Raw genomic sequence first — 22,851 nt, 5'->3', positions numbered from 1 at the left:
TGTTCTACAAAGTTTATATTGTTTTCATTGACACTGTAGCAAATGAGCCCTTCGTCACTGTATTTTCTGTATGTACTACAATATAAAGTTCAATGTTCAGTTTGGTGTTTTTCCAACAAAACCAAGGCACATCAAATAGTCAAACTTTATTTTTATTGCACCATTTCGTCAGTTTAGTGCAGATCAAAGCCTGTGTCGGACCTTCATGGGATAAGGTTTGGGAGTCATAGTGGCCCCAAAGACTGGAGTATAGTCAGGTTCTCCTGCATCTTCAGGCCAGATGAACTTAAACTTCCTCAACAGAGTCACCATGATGAGGAAGAGCTCCATACGAGCCAGACCCTCTCCAAGACACACCCGAGGACCTGAGGAATAAAAAAAACCTCAATGTCATCTACAGCAGTTTGATTTGACTCATTCTATTTGTGCCTGTCATTCCTACTGTGTTACAGTTTTTATGCTTTTGTACCTGCAGAGAAAGGCATGAAGGCATCTGGTTTGACAAACTCTCCCTGGTCATTGAGGAAGTTTTCAGGATTGAATTCATGAGGATATTTCCACTGTCCCTCCTCATTCAGTACTGAGCTCAAGTTCTGAATGATCATCGTACCCTGAGGAGAAAATGAAGCAAAAAAATGAGGGACACTCTTCACTTTGTTGTCTATGTTTCCAAAACCTTTTCAGTGATTTGTCACATACCTTTGGAATGGAATATCCCATGAGTTCTGTGTCTTTAGTCGTACAATGGAAGGCGCTGAGTGGAAGAGTGTTGGCAATTCTCTGCAATTCATGGATTACAGCCTAGGCAAAGAGACATTTAAACATTTTTTTTTCTTTTTTCTTTTTTTTTTGCTTTCTCTGACTCAGAGCAGAAGGAAAATAATGCAGGCTCTCAGAAGATCAGCCACAAAAACACAATCCAGCTGCAGCAGACAGCAGTATGTTCACAACCAGGAAACAATGCCATTATAAATTACATTTAAAGATAGTGATAACAATGGATGTCCAAATCCACAGACTACAGTCTACAAGATTTTAGAATCTTCTGCCTTGTTTCATGCTTCCTTGTACTGATTAAAAGTAAAATTATTAGGAGAAATCTGTCATATGATATCCACTACAGTACCTGCATGTAGGGCATCTGATGTCTGTCGTCAAAACAGGCCCGATCCTTCCCTTCCAACACCCGGTCTATTTCCTGCTGACATCGTTCTGAGAAGGCAAGATAATGTCAGACATTGTATTCCAGATTTAACGTTTAAACTTCAACACTGAGATGGTAACAACATATGACAAAGTATGGGAAAAATAGACCCTTTAGGTGTACAGAGGCCTCAAATCATGAGAATGACGAAGATAATAAACCAAAAGTAAAAACAAAACAAATCAGCAAAAATGTCTACTTTCCATTTTAGTTCCTGGTATGACGCTTTGAAACAGAAGTGCATGGCTTTTATGGGTTTCATATCAAAAGACAGTTGTGGAACTACAATGTCAGAAACAGAGAAGTAATGCCTCATATGTACAAGTGCAGGTATACCTTGTATGTGTGGGTGGTTCATAAGGTAAAGAAAAGCAGTAAGCAGGGTGTTGGAAGTCGTGTCAGTCCCAGCAAACAGAAGCTCTATACCAGTAAATATGAGTTTGTCCTCTGAAAATGTAGAATCCTCTGCCTTCTGAAAATAAAAGAGTGATCTTTGAAAGTCAAATGCAAGTAAGGTAAAAATGTTAGTCTACCATACTGATGCACAGTATGTCAAGTGAAAAGGGTCAGCTTATGACCACAATAAGAATAAGACAGAAGTGTATTCTCCTTAATTTAAACACAACCAATGTCCATTACAACAATATATCATCTGAGATAGTGATCTGACTGGTTTCACACACCTTTTCCATTTCATCCAGGTAGCAGTCAAGAAAGTCTCGAGGCTCTCCAGGGACTCTGGTCTTCTTGTGCTCATTCAACAAATGACGTACAAGGTCAGAAGAACGCTAAAAAACACAAGCCATCATCCATAATAGGTATAATTTACTTTGGGTTTTGTCTGTAATGTATATGCATGTCTAATCAGTGTGGTTTTTACCTCAGCATTCTTCACAGATGTACAGTATGTAGCATATGTGGGTGTGTGAGTAGCCATTCTTAAAGTCATCTTAGTATCCTATAAAGGCTTGTTTTCTCTTTCATTGACAAAGTTAAGACAGTGTTTATCTTTGTAGTATATGCAGAGTAGTTGTTACCTTTATATCCTTGAAGGCCTTGTTGAAGGGCAGTGGCAGGTTACGAATAAAAGGAAGAGTGTCATACAGCTGTAAAGAAAGATAAATCATTAGTTTACTTCAATCTAAATATGCAGATTATGATTACTGACATGAATTGTTTTGAGCAGATGTTTTTATTATCAGTTATTTAATATGAATGAGACATGTAAAGGGATATAAAGTAAACCTGAAAATAATTCTTAGGAAGGTAACTGACAACAAAAAACATGCCTTGTGAGGTAAGTTGTCATGCTGCTAAAAGAGATTTTCAGAATCTTTGGCTGAGATGGCTCCACTAAGATATTCCAAGATAGGACAATACCAGAAGCCACTGTAGTAGCTTGATTGCCAGTCTCCAATAAAGTACTGCTCAGTCCAAGAAGCAGCTTCTCTGAGCTTAGGCTCAGTCCATTACTTTGAACTAGTTGAAACTTTGTATAGGTATTCATGATATTCACTTGATAAATTTTACTAATTGAATTCCCTGACTTTTCATCTTGCACCATAATAAGGTTGATATTTAGGGTTTTATGTGAACTGTCTCAACGACTGGATCAAGAGTGAATCAATGTGTCAGTCAACAGATAATCTACAATTCAGGATGAGAAAACTGATTAATTCTGACTTTTATAAAAACAACAATTTAGTAACAATTCCAGTGTTGATCCAGGAAATTTTGCTTGGTCAGTCCATCAGTCTACCACTCTGGTCCAACTGGAATATCCCAACAAGCTCTTAACATGCTCTGCTGCGGCTGCACTAGCTCACATCATCAAGTTTGCAGATGACACAACAGTAGTGGGTCTCATTTGAGACAACAACGACCCGTCCTACAGAGAGGAGGTGAAGCGACTGGTGGACTGTTGCTCTGAGAACAATCTGATCCTAAATGTCGAGAAGACCAAGGAGGAATCATCGATTTCAGGAGGAAGCAGCCCAGTCATTCGCCTCTCATCATAGACAATAAAACTGTGGAGGTGGTCAGCAGCACCAAATTTCTGTGCACACATCATCTCTGATTAAGTGGGCTCAGCAACGTCTGCACTTCCTGCGACGGATGAAGAGAGCACAGCTGTCCCTTCCCGTCCTGACCACCTTCTTCAGTGGCGCCACAGAGAGCGTGCTGACCAGCTGCATCTCCATCTGGTTTGGCAGCTCCAGGGCCTCAGATAGGAAGTCGCTGCAGAGGGTGGTGAGGATGGCAGAGAAGATCATCGGGACCTCTCTTCTATCCATCCAGGATGTTGCACACAAGTGCTGTCTCAGCAGAGCCAGCAACATCATCAAAGACTCCACACACTCCCACCATGGACTGTTCTCCCTGCTCCTCTCTGGGAGGAGGTTCTGCAGCATCAGAGCAAGAACACCTCTGGAACAATTTCATACCCCAGCCATCAGACTCCTGAATTCACAATAATCCTTCTGGGCAGGGGCACGCATGGTTCACTTTGAATTATAATAGCTGCTATATTGTTTCCTTGCAATACTGCTGCTACATCTTCACTGTGAAATAAATGCGTATTTATGTAGGTGTGTGTCTGTATATATATATATATATATATATATATATATATATATATATATATATATATATATATATATATATATATATATATATATATATATACACACACATATATGTATATATATGTGTGTGTGTGTGTATTTATATATATTTATCTATATACACATATATATGTATATATATATATATATATATATATATATATATATGTGTGTGTGTGTGTGTGTATTTATATATATTTATCTATATTTATATAGTTTTTACATGCATATACTGGAATTGTTGGTATTTCAAATAATTTTTGCTTTGTTTCTGACCAGTCTGATGGTGAGTTTTTGCATTGCAGTTTCATTCATGATGTGTACCAGTGAGTATAGGTTCTGGCTGACAATAAAGTGGCTATTCTATTCTATTCTATTCTATTCTATTCTATTCTATTCTATTCTATTCTATTCTATTCTATTCTATTCTATTCTATTCTATTCTATTCTATTCAAATACTGTCACAAAATGCAATCAAATTTCACACAAATGTTCATTGTGCTTAAAAGATGATCAGCAGGTCAAAAGATTAATTTGTAGGAATTGTTCAAGGCCAAATACCCACTAAAGTAACGACATTCCCATCACCCTAAACTCAACTTTTTGTTCAGTGGTAGTTATCAAGTATGAGCATGCTAACATTAGAAACTATGGTTGTGAATATGATAAATATGTTATTGCACTGCAAAATATAGCTTGGCTCAAATCAGCCTTACAGAGGGGCTGGACTGACTGTAGGCTCTTTGCCTTGGTCAGATTTGTTATCTCAGAAACATGCTTTGACTCACCATCGCCCACGGTCCATTGGTGATCTTGGTAATCTCTGTGACACACTGAATAACTGTTGTGATGAACTCGTCATCATACTCATAGCGTGTACCAAAAAGAACTTGGCACATGATGTTGGAAGCCACATTATGAAACATAACTTGAGGACAAAGAGTTTTGCCTGTTAACGACATAATGCAAATTAATTTAAGATGTAGCATTGTGCAAGTAAACAGAACACCATTACAGAATCAATGAGCTGTTTTCCACTGCAGGAACATCTGTGCGTGTATCGATAGCTAGATTTGCACTGTAAAACTTCATTTAGGTCTTTTTTTAAGGCACAAAAAGTACCTACTTCAGCAAAGGTACTTCTGAGCAAGTATGAAAAACTGCTTTGTGGGATGCCAACTGACTAATTTTGATGAAGACTGTTCTGATTAGAGGACAACCAGCCGCATTGTTGTTTTTTTTTTTTTTTTGCAGTTTCGATATTCTCATCAGGCAGCAGCCTTCTCCTCTTAAATATTGCAAAGGACAACATAAAAAATGGGTAAAAAAGCTTGTTGGTCACAGAAGTGGAGTTACACGAAGCAACTACTGTTTGTTCTTGTTTTGCCACAGCACACTTAAACCTGTCAGATCCTACACTGCAATGTCAACAGAGTAAAAGTGTTGATCACATGACTGTTCCTGTCAACATTCCGGCTGCCACGCAGATGCTCTGAATTCCTGTAGTGGAAAGGTTCTTGTGGCATAAAAATTGAGTTGTATGAACCCACAGATGTCATACCAATGCTTTCATCCAGTGTTTTAATGGTGTGTTGAATCTCATCATGGATTCTGTCCTCCATTGATTTCTTCCCCAGACCAAAGTTCCTCAAAGTCATCAGAGCAAAGCGACGATGCTCCCTCCAGCTAGCGCCATAATCTGCAAAAATCACTCCTGCAACAGGTGTAGCAGAACAAGGAATTGAGGAGTCATGTAATGTAACTTTACATTTCCAACCTGCTTTATCAATGAAGCTTCACAGTAGCTTCATTTCTTTAAATTTTTTTAAACATACATTTTGGCTGCAGTGGATGCATCAAGGTAAACTGATTGAAGATCTGTGATTTCATAGTGACTGTGCATTTCAACTTACACTTCGAAACAAAGATAAATAATAGTCATGTGTCATGGCAATCTCATATGTCCTCCTGTGTTGTTGTTGATGTCTGAACCTCAATGATGACCTTCTTTTGGAAAACAAAATTAATGAAGTCCTTTGGGGTTTACATAATGTCCAGTATGACGACATTTATGGTTTTGATGGGTCTACATGTTCCCTCAGGTTTTTCCTTTCTCATGGTCTTTCACTCATTTATTTCCTGTTTATTTTTCAATCCCCTTTCCCCAGGTGTCACTTGTCTTTATACTTCCTTTGTCACTGAAACAACCTCAGGCTTTTCCTTTGTGTACATTTCATTTGCAGAGTAAACAATGGGAAAATGAAATTCTTCGACACTATGACCATTCTCTTTATCAGGTTATACTGGTAATGGTGTAATCCATGAATGCAGTAAAGGGACAGAATCATGCTGCAGCCTCTACTATGTCTGTCTTCAAATTAGAGAAACATAATCAGACATCATCTGTCTCATGACAAATAATGTCTGTTGTACCTTTTACGTCAAAGACATCACTAACAAACGTGTCTTGGGGTCGTCCAGCAAATTCAGCAGCCTTGATCACCATTGCTTCCTTCATGGCCTTCACCCCATTGATGACTACATTTGGTTTAGGACCGAGGAACAAACTGTAGACATCTCCGTAAGACTTCCTCAGCTGTAAACAGATGACAGTTTAATAGCTTCGTATAGTTTAAGGGTTCCGGTAGTCTTTATTGTCCTGTAGGGGAGTGTGACAAAAAATAAACACACACAAGCAAATTAAGCAACAGGAAAAGTGAACAGTAAGAAATTAATATGACAGTCATTTAGTAAGAGTACACACAATAACAATAAATACACTAAGAAAAGTCAGTAAAAACAAAAACATTACAACAGGTAAAAACAGCAAATTGGAAATCATACAGCAGTAGGACAGTTATTGGTAACTACAAAGTGTTTTTCTTTGCACATACAAATTTTAATGTTGATCAAACCATTTATGTTGTCACGGTTGTTAGTGTGAGCTCAGGCGCAGGAAATGAACAGTCAAAAATAATGTGTAACTCAGGTTTATTAAACAATGTCCTCAGGGACAACAACAGAAATCAAGATAAACAATAAACTGAAAGTAGAGCGCACTAGGCTCTGAATTCTCCAGCGGCACCCAAGGGCCGGGCGGAACTGTAAAGAGAACAAAACTGTATCTCCTACTCGCAGTGGGTAACACCCAGGCGAGAAAAGTCCATCTCACGAACATTAACTAAAACACGAGGCTCTCCTTCTAATGACAGCGAGAGGTAATTACAACTAAAATCTTTTCACACACAGTGTTTCTTAAACGAGCTAAAACTAAGGCAAGACAGCTAACTCACGAAGTACACGGGGATGCTCCGAACTCGCTCAGGTGGCAGCCAAGGTTTGGAGCAGCAACAGGTGAGTGGGGAAAGATACCAAAAGGGGGGAATCGGCTCGGGTGAGTGTCTCCTCGCTCGGAGGGTCCAGGATCCAGTGCTGACGGCACAATTGGCAGGAACGGGTGGGTCCAGCAACAATAAGTCCTTCCTTCTTCTTCTTTCTCTTTTGTCTTCCTTCGCTTTCTTTTTCCATTTTCCATTTTACACTCCCACACTGAGAGCTGGGTTGTGTCCAGTTAAATAGAGAACTGGAGGAGGCTGATTCGTTGCACCCACTGAGCTGGCTGATTATGTCAGATCGGGAACACCTGTTGCTTCCTCTCTGCTGCTGGGCTGCCCTAACAGGCAGGAGGAAGGAGAGAGGAGGGCACTTAACTAGGCCTGGCAGCAGCCAGCCTGACATATGTAATGCTGTTTAAGTCTTAAATTTATTTAAAGCATTACTGTTCAAGCGGTTTAAGTACTGTGTATCATTCAGTTTAGTTCATGGGGATGACTGATGACTTAAATGAGGCCCAAAGACGATCATCAACATCCTCTTGAAGGAGCCAGAAAAGGTCATTGCTCAAAAGGCTGGCCGTTGGTAGAGTGCTGTATCGAAGCACAATAACGGGAAGTCAACTGGGAGGAAAAAGTTTGATTGGAAAAGGTGTCCAAGCAACAAGGATGAACGCTGCATTGAGAAGATTGGCAAGAAAAGTCCATTCAAGGACTTGTGAAAGTGTGACAAAGCGTGGACTGCTGCTGCTGTCAATTCATCAAGAGCCCCCAACCACGGACGTCTTTATAAAAGGGGCTTGACAACAAGGAGACAATGTCCGAAGAACTTACCTGAACTGTGGAGAGGAAGAACTAAACTGTTGCTCATTAGTCCCAAGTCCTCTTTTCAGATAAAAATACAATTTTCAATTCATTTAGAAATCAATGTCTTGGGTCTGGAGACAGATTGGAGATTCAACAGAACAGAATCCGAAGTGTTAGAAGTCCAGTGTTAAGTTTCTGAAGTCTGCGATGATTTGTGGTGTAATGTCATCTGCTACCACTGGTCCCCTGTGTTTTATAAAGTTTAAGGTCAACACAACATCTGCAAGAAGATTTTAAAGCACCACATATGTTAATCTGCTGACAAACTTTATGGAGATTCAGATTTCTTTTTCTCGGAGGACTTAACATTTGCCAAAAGTGCAGACAGCAAATGGTTTGCTGGCCATGACATTATAGTGCTTGATTGGCCAGCCATCTCACCTGACCTTAATCCCTTAGAACACCATACTGGGTCTTGTCAAGAAGCGCAACAAGAGCTTTGATAGCAAGATGTTGTTGTTTTTAAAGGTTTTTTTCAGCATTGACCATCACAACATTTCACCCACATAGTGTTGGACATTTGCAAAAAATGACCTCACAAAGTTTGGCTCAGTGTTTGTTGTAAAAAAAACTGATTGTATCAGATATTTTACTGCCAACAGGTCCACTCTAATGCCTGTCTGCTCTGCCAGCCTTGATCACTTTCAGTCAGTATCGCTGACTGCATCAAAAAGAATCATTAGTGCAATGTCCAAGTGTCATCATGGACTCTGGAATGAAATTTGACAAGCATATTAATTGTGTCATAAAGAGGTGCTACAGGAACCAAAAGAATGGAAAGTAGATCTCCTGTACCAGCTTCCTTGCACTGGCTCACTTGAAAGGACAGAACTGATTTTACCACCTGGGTATATTTTTGGAAAATGTACTCTACCTTTAGGCCTCTTAGATTCTCAGAACAACTAGTGGTAACTGGTCCATAATTGAGCCTTGTGGGTAATCAAACCATTGCAGCAGCAACAGCAGCGGCAGCTCCAAAACTTTGGAACAGTATTCCTTTTGTATTAAAAAGTTCCTCCTGCAGTGATATTTTAATGTACATCTCAAGATTTACAAGATTTTAATAGCTTTTGGGATTTTGTAGTGGTCTAAATTATATTTGAATTTTATCTGAAACTTTGATCTTCATATCCTTTTTTGATTCTGATTTTGTCTTGTCTTATTGCTTCATACTATTTTATTGTCTTTTACAAAATGATTTCTTTTTGCCCATATTTTGTTGCTGCCTGACATGCAGGCATTAACATGTACAACACTTTGGTTAGTTCTGCTTGCTCTGAAGCATGCTAGATAAGTAAACTTGATTAGATTTATGTTAGTAATAGCAGTCCACAGTGCCTGCCCTGCCATACTGCTTGGGTACACTCAGAAAGAGCAAAAGACACTGTTATGTTTCACTTTGTTGTTGCCCTTTATATGATGTATTCTTGTTTTCAGTGTCAGGACTAAGAAAAGTCAGCAAAACATTACTACAGGTACAATAATAGTAATTAGGACATCATAAAATTATTGGTAACTAAAAAAACAGATTTGTTGCACATATGCCACATAATTAAAGTTGATTTGATTTGGCTTATGTTAATAGCCGAGGTCAGAAGAGTCCACTGTTCATGACCTGCCAAACTCCTTGGATACACTCCAAGTGTGAAAGCACTCAACTTAATGCCAACTAATATGGTGCAATCACATACAAACAACAGGAGCCACGCTACTGAGTCATCCACGCTCATCAAAGTATTCACTGCAAAAATTCTAACAATTCTAACAACGTAAAATGTTTAAAGAAGCATGACAATATTTTTTTATTGTCTCAAAGTCCTTCAAAGGGTTCTGTTCTCCAGTATTGGCAGGACATGTGTTCCATTGGACAGTTCTTGAGCCTCTGGGATTTGAGTTGAAGGATGGTAAAGAAAACACAGAGGCGTAGCAGAACAAGCACAACAAACATGGTAGTGTGAATGGGACTGCACTGCAGAGGTTAAGTAGTTAACTGCTAAGAACGGTTTTCTGTGTCCTACTGATTGGACCAAGAGGAAGCAAGTTGTTGTTGTTGTGCCAGTCACCTCATGATTACGCAGGCTCTGACAAGTTTAATTCACTCAATCCAATATTCAAGGATTGCTAAAAGCAATGGTGAATGTATTTTTGTTGTCTGACTGCAAGTGAGAGCACCATTAGATGACTGTAACTGTTATGTGGAGGAGCTATTAACATCACAAAGTGCAAAAGACACTGTTTACGTGTCTTGTGTGAAGAGAATCAGACACACACACACACACACACACACACACACACACACACACACACACACACACTGTGTTAACAGGAGCTGGTATTTACTCTGTAGTTTCCAGAAGTTTTCAAAAATTGTTTTGTTCTAAGAGTTTATGTTGACTTTGACAATTATTGTTCAGTAGACTTGAGCTATGTTTTAATTAGTTAATGCCATTCATATGATGTATTCTTGTTTTCAGTTTCAGCACTAAGAAATGTCAATAAAATAGTGCCTGTATAGCTCAATGGGTTAAGCGGGTGACCCATGTAAAGAGGCCTGGGTTGGATTCCTGCCCACAGCCCTTTGCTGCATGTCTTCCGCCCACTCTTCTCCCTACTTTACTGTCTGCCTCTCCAATTTTACCTATCAAATAAAGCCAAAAGGCCAAAAAAAACCCTTAAAAAAAAGAAATGTCAATAAAATGATCAGTACTGGTAAGTTCAAAATAATTAAGATGTCATACAATTATTGACAAGTACAAAGCGGGTTTATTGTAAATATGCTCCATAAATAAACTTGATTTGATTTGGCCTATCTTGATAGTGGAGGTCAGAAGAGTCCACTGTTCCTGACCTGCCATAGTGCTTGGATACACTCCAAGAATGCAAGCAGTCAGCTTAATACCAACAACAGATAATGCAATCACATAAAAAGAACAGGATCTGTAGTGTTACTGAGTAACCCATGCTCATGTCAGTGACCATTACAAAGGTGATAATTCTAGCAGTTTAAGGCATTTTAAGAGCAGCATCATTCATTATAACGTTTTTCTTACTTTCTCCAAGTCCTCCAAGGGGTTCTGTAGGTTTAGGTGCAAAGTGTTCCCCAGGATGGGCAGGACAGGGGGTCCTGGTGGAAAGTTCTTGGGCCTCCTGGGCCTCAGTTGAAGGATGATGAAGCAAATGCATAGCCCCAGCAGGACAAGTGAAAGAAACATGGTAGCATGGATTGGACTGAACTAAAGAGAGTGAGTGATTATCCTGCTTTTAAAGGATTCCTCTACCCTGAGCCCTGCCTCTTCTGGCTGTTTATCTCTGTATTAAGGTAAGTGATAACATCAGGTGCACAGAGGTGAGCATTTGGATGAAGTTGAAGCGAGTTCTTGCTGGTGAGATATTGTCAGATAATCTGATGCACCAGTTGGTTTGTTACAGTCAACCATCATCACTGAAAACTGTTGGCAACAGCCTGGCTACTGTCCAAAGCAAGAAACAGGCAACAGATTCCCAATTTGAAATTGTCATCGTGACCTCAGTGCTGTCATAAAGACAGATTAGAACACCCTGTTGTATTTGAGGGGGTTAGAAACACAGTGGTCTCACCCACAAAAAAATCTGAACTGAGTTTTATATAATTTCTATAATATTTTATGGTTCAGATTTTCGTGACAAAGGTGTTTCACCCACAACTCAAACATAGCATTACAGTGGCACTTTGAATGTTAGTTCTTCTTGAAAACACAAAACCTTGAACCCATTTTTCACATAAACTACAGATAGTGGATTAAACCACCCAGCTTCCAAGCCTTTCATTTATAAGAAGGCAGGTTTTGTGGCTTACTGATCACATAGAAACAAAGCCAACTGAATGGTAGTTTGAACCCTCTCTAGTGATTATACAGATCTGATCTAAATGCTGACGGTGACTTTATTCTTTGGCCATTGCATTGTGCATCTGACACTGACTTCATAATGGTCTTTTAAAGAAGTGAAAATCTTTTTGCTTTTTAATTTTTTTTTCATTATTTTACCAGGTAAGATCAGTTGAGAACAATTTCTCATTTACAATTATGACCTACTTCAGTTCAATTCAGTTCTACAATCAGTTCAGTTTCTCCAAGTGACACTGCTGGATTTTAGACAGTTTTATTGATATGCTTTGATATTTTTCATCTAAATCCAATTCTACTGTTCACATTACAGCAATCATTATTAATCCTCTGAACTCAAAGCAGCTTCTAGTCATTTTTTGCTCCTGTCACTTTCTCAGGACTCATTTTTCACTGCAATATAAAGATGTACACCTCATTGGAAACAGCACACACAAGTAAAAAGAACACAAATTGTCTTCTGCACAGCATAATGTGTAACATTTTCCCGTGTTAACACAGGTGTCATCAGTACGGAAAAAAATGGTTAGTGTACATACTATACTTACAGTGCCAGTTAAAAGTTTGGACACACCTTCTCATTCAATGGGTTTTATTTATTTTAAAGATTTTCTACATTGTAGATTAATGCCGAAGACATCAAAACTATGAAAGAACACATATGGAATTATGTACTAAACAAAAAATGTTAAACAAACCAGAAAATGTTTTATATTTTCCATTCTAGTGTTCCCCTGTTGCTTTGATGACATCTTTGCACACTCTTGGCATTCTCTCAATCAGTTTCATGAGGTAGTCTCCTGGAATGGTTTTACATTTAACTTAAATGAAATTTTTTTTGTTTGTTTTTTACAGATTCTGGGTACGACATGAGTTTTATTTTTGGTGACTTTTTTGCTGAGACGTAGAATAAAGTGACAATGAAATATAAGTTCAAGCTTTGGATTCAGTCTTCCAATGGAATGGGACATCACAGTGAGTCGGTCAAGGTTCCAAATCGAACACATCTCTGTTTAAACAGTTTCAATGGCTCTGATAAATGACTGATCTCAGTGAAGAACTTAGTGACTGGATGAATGATCTAGTGATAACTTAGTGACAACATACCTTTAAAACACCTGCAGAAGTTACATTTCATCACATTACATTCATCTGGGACACTTGAGCCATGTCAGTCAACCAACTAGACCCAATGTAGCTTCACTTGTTTCATGTTTCATCTCTTTCTATTCATGCTATTCTACACAGTTTGTATTGTTTTCGTTGACACTGTAGTAAATGAGCCCTTTGTCACTGTGTATTCTATATGCAATATTTTCATCTTTTAATGATCAGTTTGGTGCTTTTCCAAGAAAAAACAAAGTGCATCAATTTGTCAAACTTTATTTTTATTGCACCTTCCAATCAGTTTAGTGCAGTTCAACGCCTGTGTCGGACCTTCATAGGATAAGGTTTGGGAGTCATAGTGGCCCCAAAGACTGGAGTATAGTCTGGTTTTCCTGCATCCTCAGGCCAGATGAACTTAAACTTCCTCAACAGAGTCACCATGATGAGGAAGAGCTCCATACGAGCCAGACCCTCTCCAAGACACACCCGAGGACCTGAAGAATAAAAAAAAAAACCTCAATGTCATCTACAGCAGTTTGATTTGACTCACCCTATCTCTGTCTTCCATTCCTAGTGTGTTACAGTTTTTATACTTTCATACCTGCAGAGAAAGGCATGAAGGCATCTGGTTTGACAAACTCTCCCTGGTCATTGAGGAAGTTTTCAGGGTTGAATTCATGAGGATATTTCCACTGACCCTCCTCATTCAGTACTGAGCTCAAGTTCTGAATGATCATCGTACCCTGAGGAGAAAATGAAGCAAAAGAATGAGGGACACTCTTCACTTTGTTGTCTATGTTTCCAAAACCTATTTAACTATCTGTCCCTTACCTTTGGAATGGAATATCCCATGAGTTCTGAGTCTTTAGTCGTACAATGGAAAGCGCTGAGTGGAGCAATGTTGGCAATCCTCTGTGACTCATGGATTACAGCCTGGATGAAGAGACAGTTAAAGAACAACAACATTTTTTTTTTTGCTTTGTCTGACTCAGAGCAGAAGGTAAACAATGCAGGCTCTCAGAAAACTCAGTCACAAAAGCACAGATCAATGCAGCTGCAGCAGGCAGCAGTATGTTTACAACCAAGAAACAAGGCCATAATAAATTACAATTAAGGATAGTGATAACAATGGATGTCCAAATCCACAGATTATCTAAAAGATTTTAGAATCTTTTAGAATCTCTTCTTAGAAGCTTTCTCAAATTGATCATAAGTAAAATGATCAAAAGAGAAATCTGTCATATGATATACAATACAGTACCTGCATGTAGGGCATCTGGTGTCTGTCATCAAAACAGGCCTGATCCTTCCCTTCCAACACCTGGTCTATTTCCTGCTGACATCGTTCTGAGAAGGCAAGATAATATCAGACATTGTATTCCACATTTAACATTTCAGCTTCAACACTGAGATGGTAACAAAGTATGGGAAAATGCAAACTTTAGGTGTATAGAGGCCTCAAATCATGAGAATGAACAAGACAATAAACGAAAAGTTTAAAAAATATATCTATAAAAATGTCTACTTTCCATTCATGGCAAGATAATACTAGACAATATGTTCCAGATTTAACATTTCAACATAAACACTGAGATGGTAACAAAACATGACAAAGTCAGGGAAAAAGATAGAGCAAGACCACTACATAAGTGACAGATTTCAGTTGAGAATAAACAATATAATAAACCAAAGGTATAAAAAAAAAACCCAAAGTAAAATACAAAAAATTGGTTGTAAAAATGTCTACTTTCCATTTACATTCCTGGTATGGTGCACGGTAGGCTAAGTGACGCCTTTTACAGGTTTCATATTGAAAGACAGTTGTGGAACTACAATGTCAGAAACAGAGAAGTAATGCCTCATATGTACATGTGCAGGTATACCTTGTATGTGTGGGTGGTTCATAAGGTAAAGAAAAGCAGTAAGCAGGGTGTTGGAGGTCGTGTCAGTCCCAGCAAACAGAAGATCTAGAGCAGTAAATATGAGTTTGTCCTCTGAAAATGTAGAATCCTCTGCTTTCTGAAAATAGAAGAGTGATCTTTGTAAGTCAAATGAAAGTAAGGTAAAAATGTTAGTATACCATACTGATGCACACTGTGGGAGGTGAAGAGTCAGTTTATGACCACAATAAGAATATGATAGGAATGTGTTCTCCTTAATTTAAACACAACCAGTGTCCATTACCACAATATATCATCTGAGATAGTGATCTGACTGGTTTCACACACCTTTTCCATTTCATCCAGGTAGCAGTCAAGAAAGTCTCGAGGCTCTCCAGGGACTCTGGTCTTCTTGTGCTCATTCAACAAATGACGTACAAGGTCAGAAGAAATCTAAAAAACACAAATTCACATTTATTCTTTTTAATTTAGTTCTGCTTCTAATACACTCATCCCAAGCAGACTGATGTCCACACTGTGCAACCTGGGAATCATTTTGGTGTACATTATGTGTGTTAATGACAATAAAGAGCATTCGATTTCTATTCTATTCTATTCTATTCTATTCTATTCTATTCTATTCTATTCTATTCTATTCTATTCTATTCTATTCTATTCTATTTTAATTTGTAGAATTTATTTTGGATTTATCTCTATTATATATGCATGTCTAATCAGTGTGGTTTTTACCTCAGCATTCTTTACGGATGTACAGTATGTAGCATATGTGGGTGTGTGAGTAATCATTCTGAAAGTCATCTTAGTGTCCTTAAGAGGCTTGTTTTCTCTTTTCAGTGACGAAGTCAATACAGTGTTTATCTTTGTAGTATATGCAGAGTAGTTGTTACCTTTATATCCTTGAAAGCCTTGTTGAAGGGCAGTGGCAGGTTACGAATAAAGGGAAGAGTGTCATACAGCTGTAAAGAAAGATAAATCATTAGTTTACTTCAATCTAAATATGCAGATTATGATTACTGACATGAACTGTTTTGAGCAGATATTTTTATCTGTTGTTTTGTTTGAATGAGACATATAAAGTACATCTGAAAATAATTCTTAGGAAGGTAGTTGACAAGAAAATAAATGCTCTGTGAGGTAAGTGGTCATGCTGTTAAAAGAGATCTTCATAATCTTTGGCTTCAATTGTTCAAATGAAATATACCAAGACACAAACATACCAACAGCCACTGTAGTAGCACGAGTGTTGAACAATGCAGTAATACATGACAATCTCCAAAAAAAAAAAAAAAAAAAAATACTGTTCAGTCCCAGAAACAGCTTTTTTGAGCTTAGGCTCAGTCCGTCTTTTTTGGATGAGGTGGAACCTTGTGTCGGCATTAATGATATCTGCATAATAAATCTGACTGAATTCCCTGATTTTTCATCTTTCGCCATATTAAGGCTGATGTTTGCGGTTTTATGTGAACTGTCTCAAAGACTGCATCAATAGTGAATCGATGCATCAGTCAACAGATAATCCACAATTCAGGATGAGAAAACTGATTAATTCTAACTTCTATAAAACAACAATATAGCTACAATTCCAGTGTTGATCCAGGAAATTTTGGTCAGTCAGTCTGTCAGTCTACCACTCTGGTCCAACTGGAATATCCCAACAAATACTGTCAAAAAATGCCATCAAATTTCACACAAATATTCACTGTACTTAAAAGATGACCAGAGGGTCAAAAGATTAATTTGTAGGAATTCGTCATGCCCGAATATCCACCAAAGTAATGACATTCCCAACACGTAAAACTCGACTTTTTGTTCAGCGCTACTTATCAAGTATTACCATGCGAACATGACAAATGATGGTTGTCAACATGATAAATAAGTTATTGTATCTGCAGAACATAGCATGTCACAAATCACCCTTATAAAGGAGACAGATTTGCTGTTTACTCTTGGTCTTGGTCAGATTTGTTATCTCAGAAACATGCTTTGACTCACCATCGCCCACGGTCCATTGGTGATCTTGGTAACCTCTGTGACACACTGAACAACTGTTGTGATGAACTCGTCATCATACTCGTAGCGCGTACCGAAAAGAACTTGGCAGATGATGTTGGAGGCCACATTATGAAACATAACTTTAGGACTAAGAGTTGTGCCTGTAAAAGACATGAAGCAAACTAATTTAAGACACAGCATTGCACAAGAAAACAAAACACCATTACAGAATCAATGAGCTGTTTTCCACTGCAGGAACATCTGTGCATGTATCGATGTAAAAATCTTCCATGTAAAACTTCATTTAGGGCTGTTTTTAGTGCATTAAAAGTACCTACTTTAGCAAAGGTACTTCTGAGCAGGTATAAAAAACTGCTTTGTGGTGCTTGACACTAACTGACTAAGTTTGATGAAGACTGTTCTGATTAGAGGACAACCAACCACATTTCTTCTGTATTCTCAATAGGCAGCAGCCTTCTCCTCTTAAATATAGCAAAGAACAACAAAAAGTGACATAGGTGAGAAAGTTTGTTGGTCACAGAAGTGGAGTTACACCAAGCAACTGTCATTGTTTTGGCACATCACATTTAAGATCCTACACTGCAATATCAACAGAGTAAAAGTGTTGATTACATGACTGTTCCTGTCAACGCTCCTGCGCCCTCAATTCCTGTTGTGGAAAGTTTCTTGTTGCAACAAAATTCACTTGTGTCAACCCACAGATGTCATACCAATGCTTTCATCCAGTGTTTTAATGATGTATTGAATCTCATTATGAATTCTCTCCTCCATTGATTTCTTCCCCAGACCAAAGTTCCTCAATGTCATCAGAGCAAAGCGACGATGTTCCCTCCAGCTAGTGCCATAATCTGCAAAAATCACTCCTGCAACAAGCAGAGCAAAACAAAGAGCTGAGGAATCATGTAATGTAATATTTCCTTTCTAACCTGCTTTATTATTGAATCTTCACACAGCTTTAATTTCCTTCATGTTCCTCTAAACAAACATTGTGGCTGCAATGGATGAATCAGAGCAAAAGACTGAGATCTGTGACTTCATAGTGACTGTGTATTTCAACTTACACTTTGAAACAGGGATAAGTAATAGTCTTGTGCTGTGGCAACCTAGTATGCCCTCCTGTGTTGTTGTTAATGTCTGAACCTTAATCATGATCTTCTTTTGGAAAACAAAATTAGTAACATTGCTTTGGGGTTTTATATAATGTCCAGTATCACATTATTTCCAGTTATGATGGACCTACATGTTCCCTCAGGTTCTTCCTTTCCCATGTTCTTTCATTCTTTTTTTCCTGTTTATTTTTAAACCCCTTTTCCTCATGTGTCACTTGTATTTTACTTCCTTTGTCACTGAAACAACCTCAGGCTTTTCCTTTGTGTACATTTCATTTTCAGAGTTAACAATGGCAAAATGAAATTTTTCTAAACTGTAACACTTCTCTTTATCAGGTAGTACTGGCTGCTGAGTGATTGTTGTATCTATTAAAGGGACAGAAACATGCTGGTGCCTCTACCATGTCTGTGGTTAAATTTGAGGAACGTAATGAGGCATCATCTGTTGTGGCATTTTAAGATTAAACAAATGATAAAACTACATGAACAGGATGTGTAAATCAGATTTTAGCACAAACAAAACTTTTGAAGACTCCAACGTTTGATCCAAAATTGTTTTTTCACTGCGTTTGACAAAGTTGTCTGATCATCACAGACCCTTTGCAGTCATATTGAGTCACAGTACATCTGTCTCATGACAAATAATGTCTGTTGTACCTTTTACGTCAAAGACATCACTAACAAACGTGTCTTGGGGTCGTCCAGCAAATTCAGCAGCCTTGATCACCATCGCTTCCTTCATGGCCTTCACCCCATTGATGACTACATTTGGTTTAGGACCAAGGAACAGACTGTAGACATCTCCGTAAGACTTCCTCAGCTGTAAACAGATGACAGTTTAATAGCTTCGTATAGTTTAAGGGTTCCGGTAGTCTTTATTGTCCTGTAGGGGAGTGTGACAAAAAATAAACACACACAAGCAAATTAAGCAATTTGAGCAAATTGAGCATTCCCCTCAGATGACCGCACTGTCTCTGCCAGGATCTCATCATGCCGTGCAGATATCTCGGCATGGATGAAAGACTGAGCTCCTTGTCATCCCAGTCAATCCCTCTGTACAACAAAAAATCAACGTCCAGCTTTCATCAAACAAAGTCAAACTCACTAAGTCTGGCAGAAACTTAGGTGTCATGACTGATGACTAACTAAGCCTAAAGGCTCGTTCAAGCCCATAAGGCTTGGTCGTGTCAATTCGCACTGCACAACATTAGGAAGATCAGACCCTACCAGTCTGAACATGTGGCACAACTCCTGGTCTAGGGTCTCGTAATGTCATGCATTGATGACTGCATCTCCTTACTGGCAGTCCTCCCTGCATGCATGGTCAAACCTCTGCAGATGATCCAGAATGCAGAAGCACATCTGGTTTTCAACAAGAGTCAGGTGTCAGGGCTCACCACAGCACAGAATCAACCCCCCTCAGATTCTGTAATGACCTGATCATGTCCTGAGACTCTGACAATTGTGCAATTTTAATTGTCCTGGATCTGAGCATTGCTTCTGATACAGTCAACTACCACATACTTTGAAAACATCTGAAGGATCATATAGGCAACGCACTAAAGTAGTTTGCCTCCCACCTGGTAGACAGGAATTTCACAGTGACAGGTGGGAATTGGTCCTCCTCTGTCACATGTGGAGGACCTCAAAGATCAATCATTTGGTCCATTTTCTTTTACCTTTATATGCTGCCATTAAATCCTGAACAATCCACCTAAATTTTATCCTGCCACCAGGAGATGAAGTGTTAGATGGTTAACAACTGCCTTCAAATTAATGAAAAACAAGACAGGGGTGACTGTGTTTGGTCCCCTGCAGAAAATAACCACTATCATCAGTCATTTAGACCATTTGACAGCCAGTTTAAATCCCCATGTCAGGAATCTAGGTGTCATCCTGGACTCTGAAAGAAATTTGACAAACATATTAATTTGTGATAAAGGGGTGATACAGATACCAAACGAAAGGGAAGTAGACTGCCTGTACTAGTTTCCTTGCACTGGCTCACTGTAAAGTAGAGAATGGATTGCTTCTTGTTATGTGCCATACATAAGCTATCATCTGGGTGTATTTTGAGATGTGTACTCTACCTCAAGGCCTCTTAGATCCTCAGAACAACTAGTTGTAACTGCTCCATGATTGAGCCTTGTGGGTAAGGGAGATCAAACCGTTACAGAAGCAACATCAGCAGCACCAAAAAATCAAAAGAAACCATTATGTTTCAATTTGTTACTGCCCTTTATATGATGTATTCTTATTTTCTGTATCAGGACTAAGAAAAGTCACTAAAACATTACTACAGGTACATTGAAAGTAATTAGGATATCATACAATTATCGGCAACTAAAAAGTAGATTTGTTGCAAATATGCTACATAATTAAAGTTAATTTGATGTGGCCTATATTAGTAATTGGGGTCAGAAGAGTCCACTGTTCCTGACATGCCATACTGCTTGGATACACTCCAAGTATGAAAGCAGTCAACTTAATGCCAAGTAATATGGTGCAATCATATAAAAACAACAGGAGCAACGTTGCTGCTGAGCTATCCGCGCTCATCAAAGTTTCCACTGCAAGGACTCCAACAGGTCTTACAATCTAAGGTGTTTAAAGAGGCATGACAACATTTTATAATTCTCTCAAAGTCTTTCAAGGGGTTGTGTTAACCAGTATTGGCAGTACAACGGTTCCAGTGGACAGTTCTTGAGCCTCTGGGATTTGAATTGAAGGATGGTAAAGAAAACACAGAGGCGTAGCAGAACAAGCACAACAAACATGGTAGTGTGAATGGGACTACACTGCAGTGGTTAAGTGGTTAACCTGCTATAAATGGTCTTCTGTGTCCTGCTGATCAGACCAAGAGGAAGCAAGTTGTTGTTGTGCCGGTCAACTCATGGTTACCCAAACTCTGACAGGTTAAATTCACTCACTCCAACATTCAAAGTTCAGTCAAAGCAATGGTGAATGTATTTCTGTTATGAGTCAAAATGAGAGCACCATTATATGACTGTAAATGTTGTTGTGATATGTAGCAGCTATTAACATCACAGAAAGTGCAAAAGACACTGTTTATATGTCTTATGTTGATAGAATCACACACATACCTCAAAATGTTAACAGGAACTGAAATTTATTCTGTTGTTTCCAGCTGTTTCTAGAGGTTTTTCCACATTTTTTTATTCTAAGAAGTTTACATTGGCTTTGACAATTATTCTTTAGTGGACTTGAGCTATGTTTTAATTAGTTAATGCTATATATATGATGTATTCTTGTTTTCAGTTTCAGCGCTAAGAAAAGTCAGTAAAAACATTACTACAGGCACGTTCAAAGTAATTACGATATCACACAGTGATTAATAACTACAAAGTGGATTTATTTTAATTATGCTCCAGAAAAAAACTTGATTTGATTTGGCCTATCTTGATAGTGGAGGTCAGAAGAGTCCACTGTTCCTGACCTGCCATAGTGCTTGGATACACTCCAAGAATACAAGCAGTCAGCTTAATACCAACAACATGTTATGCAATCACATAAAAAGAGCAGGAGTTACTGAGTAACCCATGCTTATGTCTGTGTAAACTACAAAGATGATTTAATAATTGTAGCAGTTTAAGGCATTTTAAGAGCAACATCATTCATTATAATGTTTTTCTTACTTTCTCCAAGTCCTCCAAGGGGTTCTGTAGGTTTAGGTGCAAAATGTTCCCCAGGATGGGCAGGACAGGGGGTCCTGGTGGAAAGTTCTTGGGCCTCCTGGGCCTCAGTTGAAGGATGATGAAGCAAATGCATAGCCCCAGCAGGACAAGTGAAAGAAACATGGTAGCATGGATTGGACAGAACTAAAGAGAGTGAGTGATTATCCTGCTTTTAAAGGATTCCTCTACCCTGAGCCCTGCCTCTTCTGGCTGTTTATCTCTGTATTAAGATAAGTGATAACATCAGGTGCACAGAGGTGAGCATTTGGATGAAGTTGAAGCGAGTTCTTGCTGGTGAGATATTGTCAGATAATCTGATGCACCAGTTGGTTCATTACAGTCAACCATCATCACTGAAAACTGTTGGCAACAGCCTGGCTACTGTCCAAAGCAAGAAACAGGCAACAGAATCCCAATTTGAAATTGTCATCCTCATGCCAGTGCTAATTTAAAGACAGAGTAAAACACTATGTTGTATTTGAGGGGGTTAGAAACACAAAACACAAAAAATATGAACTGAGTTTTATATAATTTCTGTAATATTTTATGGTTTCGATTTCAGTGTGAAAGGTGTCTGTTTTGAATGTTAGTTCTTCTTGAAAACACAAATCTTTGAACCCATTTTTCACAAAAAAAAAAAACTACAGCTAGTATATTAGACCACTCAGCTTCCAAGCCTTTCATTCATAAGAAGGCAGGTTTTGTGGCTTACTGATCACATACAAACAAAGCCAACTGAATGGTAGTTTGAACCCTCTCCACTGGTTATACAGATCTGATCTAAATGCTGATGGTATTCTTTGGCCATTGCACTGTGCAAGTGACAGTGACTTCATAATGGTCTTTAAAAATGTCAAGATCTTTAAACTTTATTTGAAAACCTTCAAGTGACACTGCTGCATTTTAGACATTTTTATTTACATGCTTTGATTATTTCAATCTAAATCCAATTCTACTGTTCACATTACAGCAATCATTATTAATCCTCTGAACTCAAAGCAGCTTCTGGTAATTTTTTGCTCCTGTCACTTTCTCAGGACTCATTTTTCACTGCAATATGAAGACGTACACCTCTATGGAAACAGCACACACATCCATCCATCCATCCATCCAT

At 38.5% G+C, this 22,851-nt stretch overlaps 2 protein-coding genes across 3 annotated transcripts; both read right to left on the bottom strand.

Moving 5' to 3' along the window:
- Positions 1–131: 131 nt before the first annotated feature.
- LOC111565613 (cytochrome P450 2F2-like) lies at positions 132–11,275 on the bottom strand. Of its 2 annotated transcripts, none has more exons than XM_023265779.3 (11): positions 11,079–11,275; positions 6,263–6,425; positions 5,391–5,543; positions 4,618–4,778; positions 2,242–2,310; positions 1,888–1,992; positions 1,541–1,676; positions 1,127–1,212; positions 700–801; positions 470–611; positions 132–365 (listed from the first exon to the last, which is right to left on the bottom strand). In XM_023265779.3, exons 1-11 carry the CDS (start codon positions 11,238–11,240, stop codon positions 184–186), a joined length of 1,461 nt encoding a protein of 486 aa, XP_023121547.1. In that variant the 5' UTR covers positions 11,241–11,275; the 3' UTR covers positions 132–183. The 2 variants fall into 2 exon arrangements, with proteins under 2 accessions (XP_023121547.1, XP_035802061.1); XM_035946168.2 differs by having other exon boundaries at positions 1,541–1,673.
- Positions 11,276–13,279: 2,004 nt separating this feature from the next.
- On the bottom strand, positions 13,280–21,883 carry LOC111565604 (cytochrome P450 2F5-like). The gene is made up of 11 exons (XM_023265773.3): positions 21,699–21,883; positions 18,700–18,862; positions 17,644–17,796; positions 16,913–17,073; positions 15,808–15,876; positions 15,248–15,352; positions 14,903–15,038; positions 14,281–14,366; positions 13,851–13,952; positions 13,621–13,762; positions 13,280–13,513 (listed from the first exon to the last, which is right to left on the bottom strand). The coding sequence occupies exons 1-11, from the start codon at positions 21,858–21,860 to the stop codon at positions 13,332–13,334; spliced, it is 1,461 nt and encodes a 486-aa protein (XP_023121541.1). The 5' UTR covers positions 21,861–21,883; the 3' UTR covers positions 13,280–13,331.
- Between the last annotated feature and the right edge of the window lie 968 nt (positions 21,884–22,851).

The sequence above is a fragment of the Amphiprion ocellaris genome, chromosome 3, assembly GCF_022539595.1.
Source record: "Amphiprion ocellaris isolate individual 3 ecotype Okinawa chromosome 3, ASM2253959v1, whole genome shotgun sequence".
NCBI classification, from domain to species: Eukaryota; Metazoa; Chordata; class Actinopteri; family Pomacentridae; genus Amphiprion; species Amphiprion ocellaris.
This window is presented reverse-complemented; position numbering and strand designations above follow the sequence as displayed.

What these genes read in the sequence shown, in the direction of transcription:
- LOC111565613 (XM_023265779.3), bottom strand. Translation starts at nt 11,240, where the DNA reads ATGTTTCTTTCACTTGTCCTGCTGGGGCTATGCATTTGCTTCATCATC. An exon ending in AACACTGGATGAAAGCATTG is followed by an intron (nt 4,779 to 5,390) that starts GTATGACATCTG and finishes TGTCGTTAACAG; the next exon opens with GCAAAACTCTTTGTCCTCAA. An exon ending in TGGGATATTCCATTCCAAAG is followed by an intron (nt 612 to 699) that starts GTATGTGACAAA and finishes TTTTCTCCTCAG; the next exon opens with GGTACGATGATCATTCAGAA.
- LOC111565604 (XM_023265773.3), bottom strand. Translation starts at nt 21,860, where the DNA reads ATGTTTCTTTCACTTGTCCTGCTGGGGCTATGCATTTGCTTCATCATC. An exon ending in AACACTGGATGAAAGCATTG is followed by an intron (nt 17,074 to 17,643) that starts GTATGACATCTG and finishes TGTCTTTTACAG; the next exon opens with GCACAACTCTTAGTCCTAAA. An exon ending in ACCAGATGCCCTACATGCAG is followed by an intron (nt 13,953 to 14,280) that starts GTACTGTATTGT and finishes CTCTTCATCCAG; the next exon opens with GCTGTAATCCATGAGTCACA.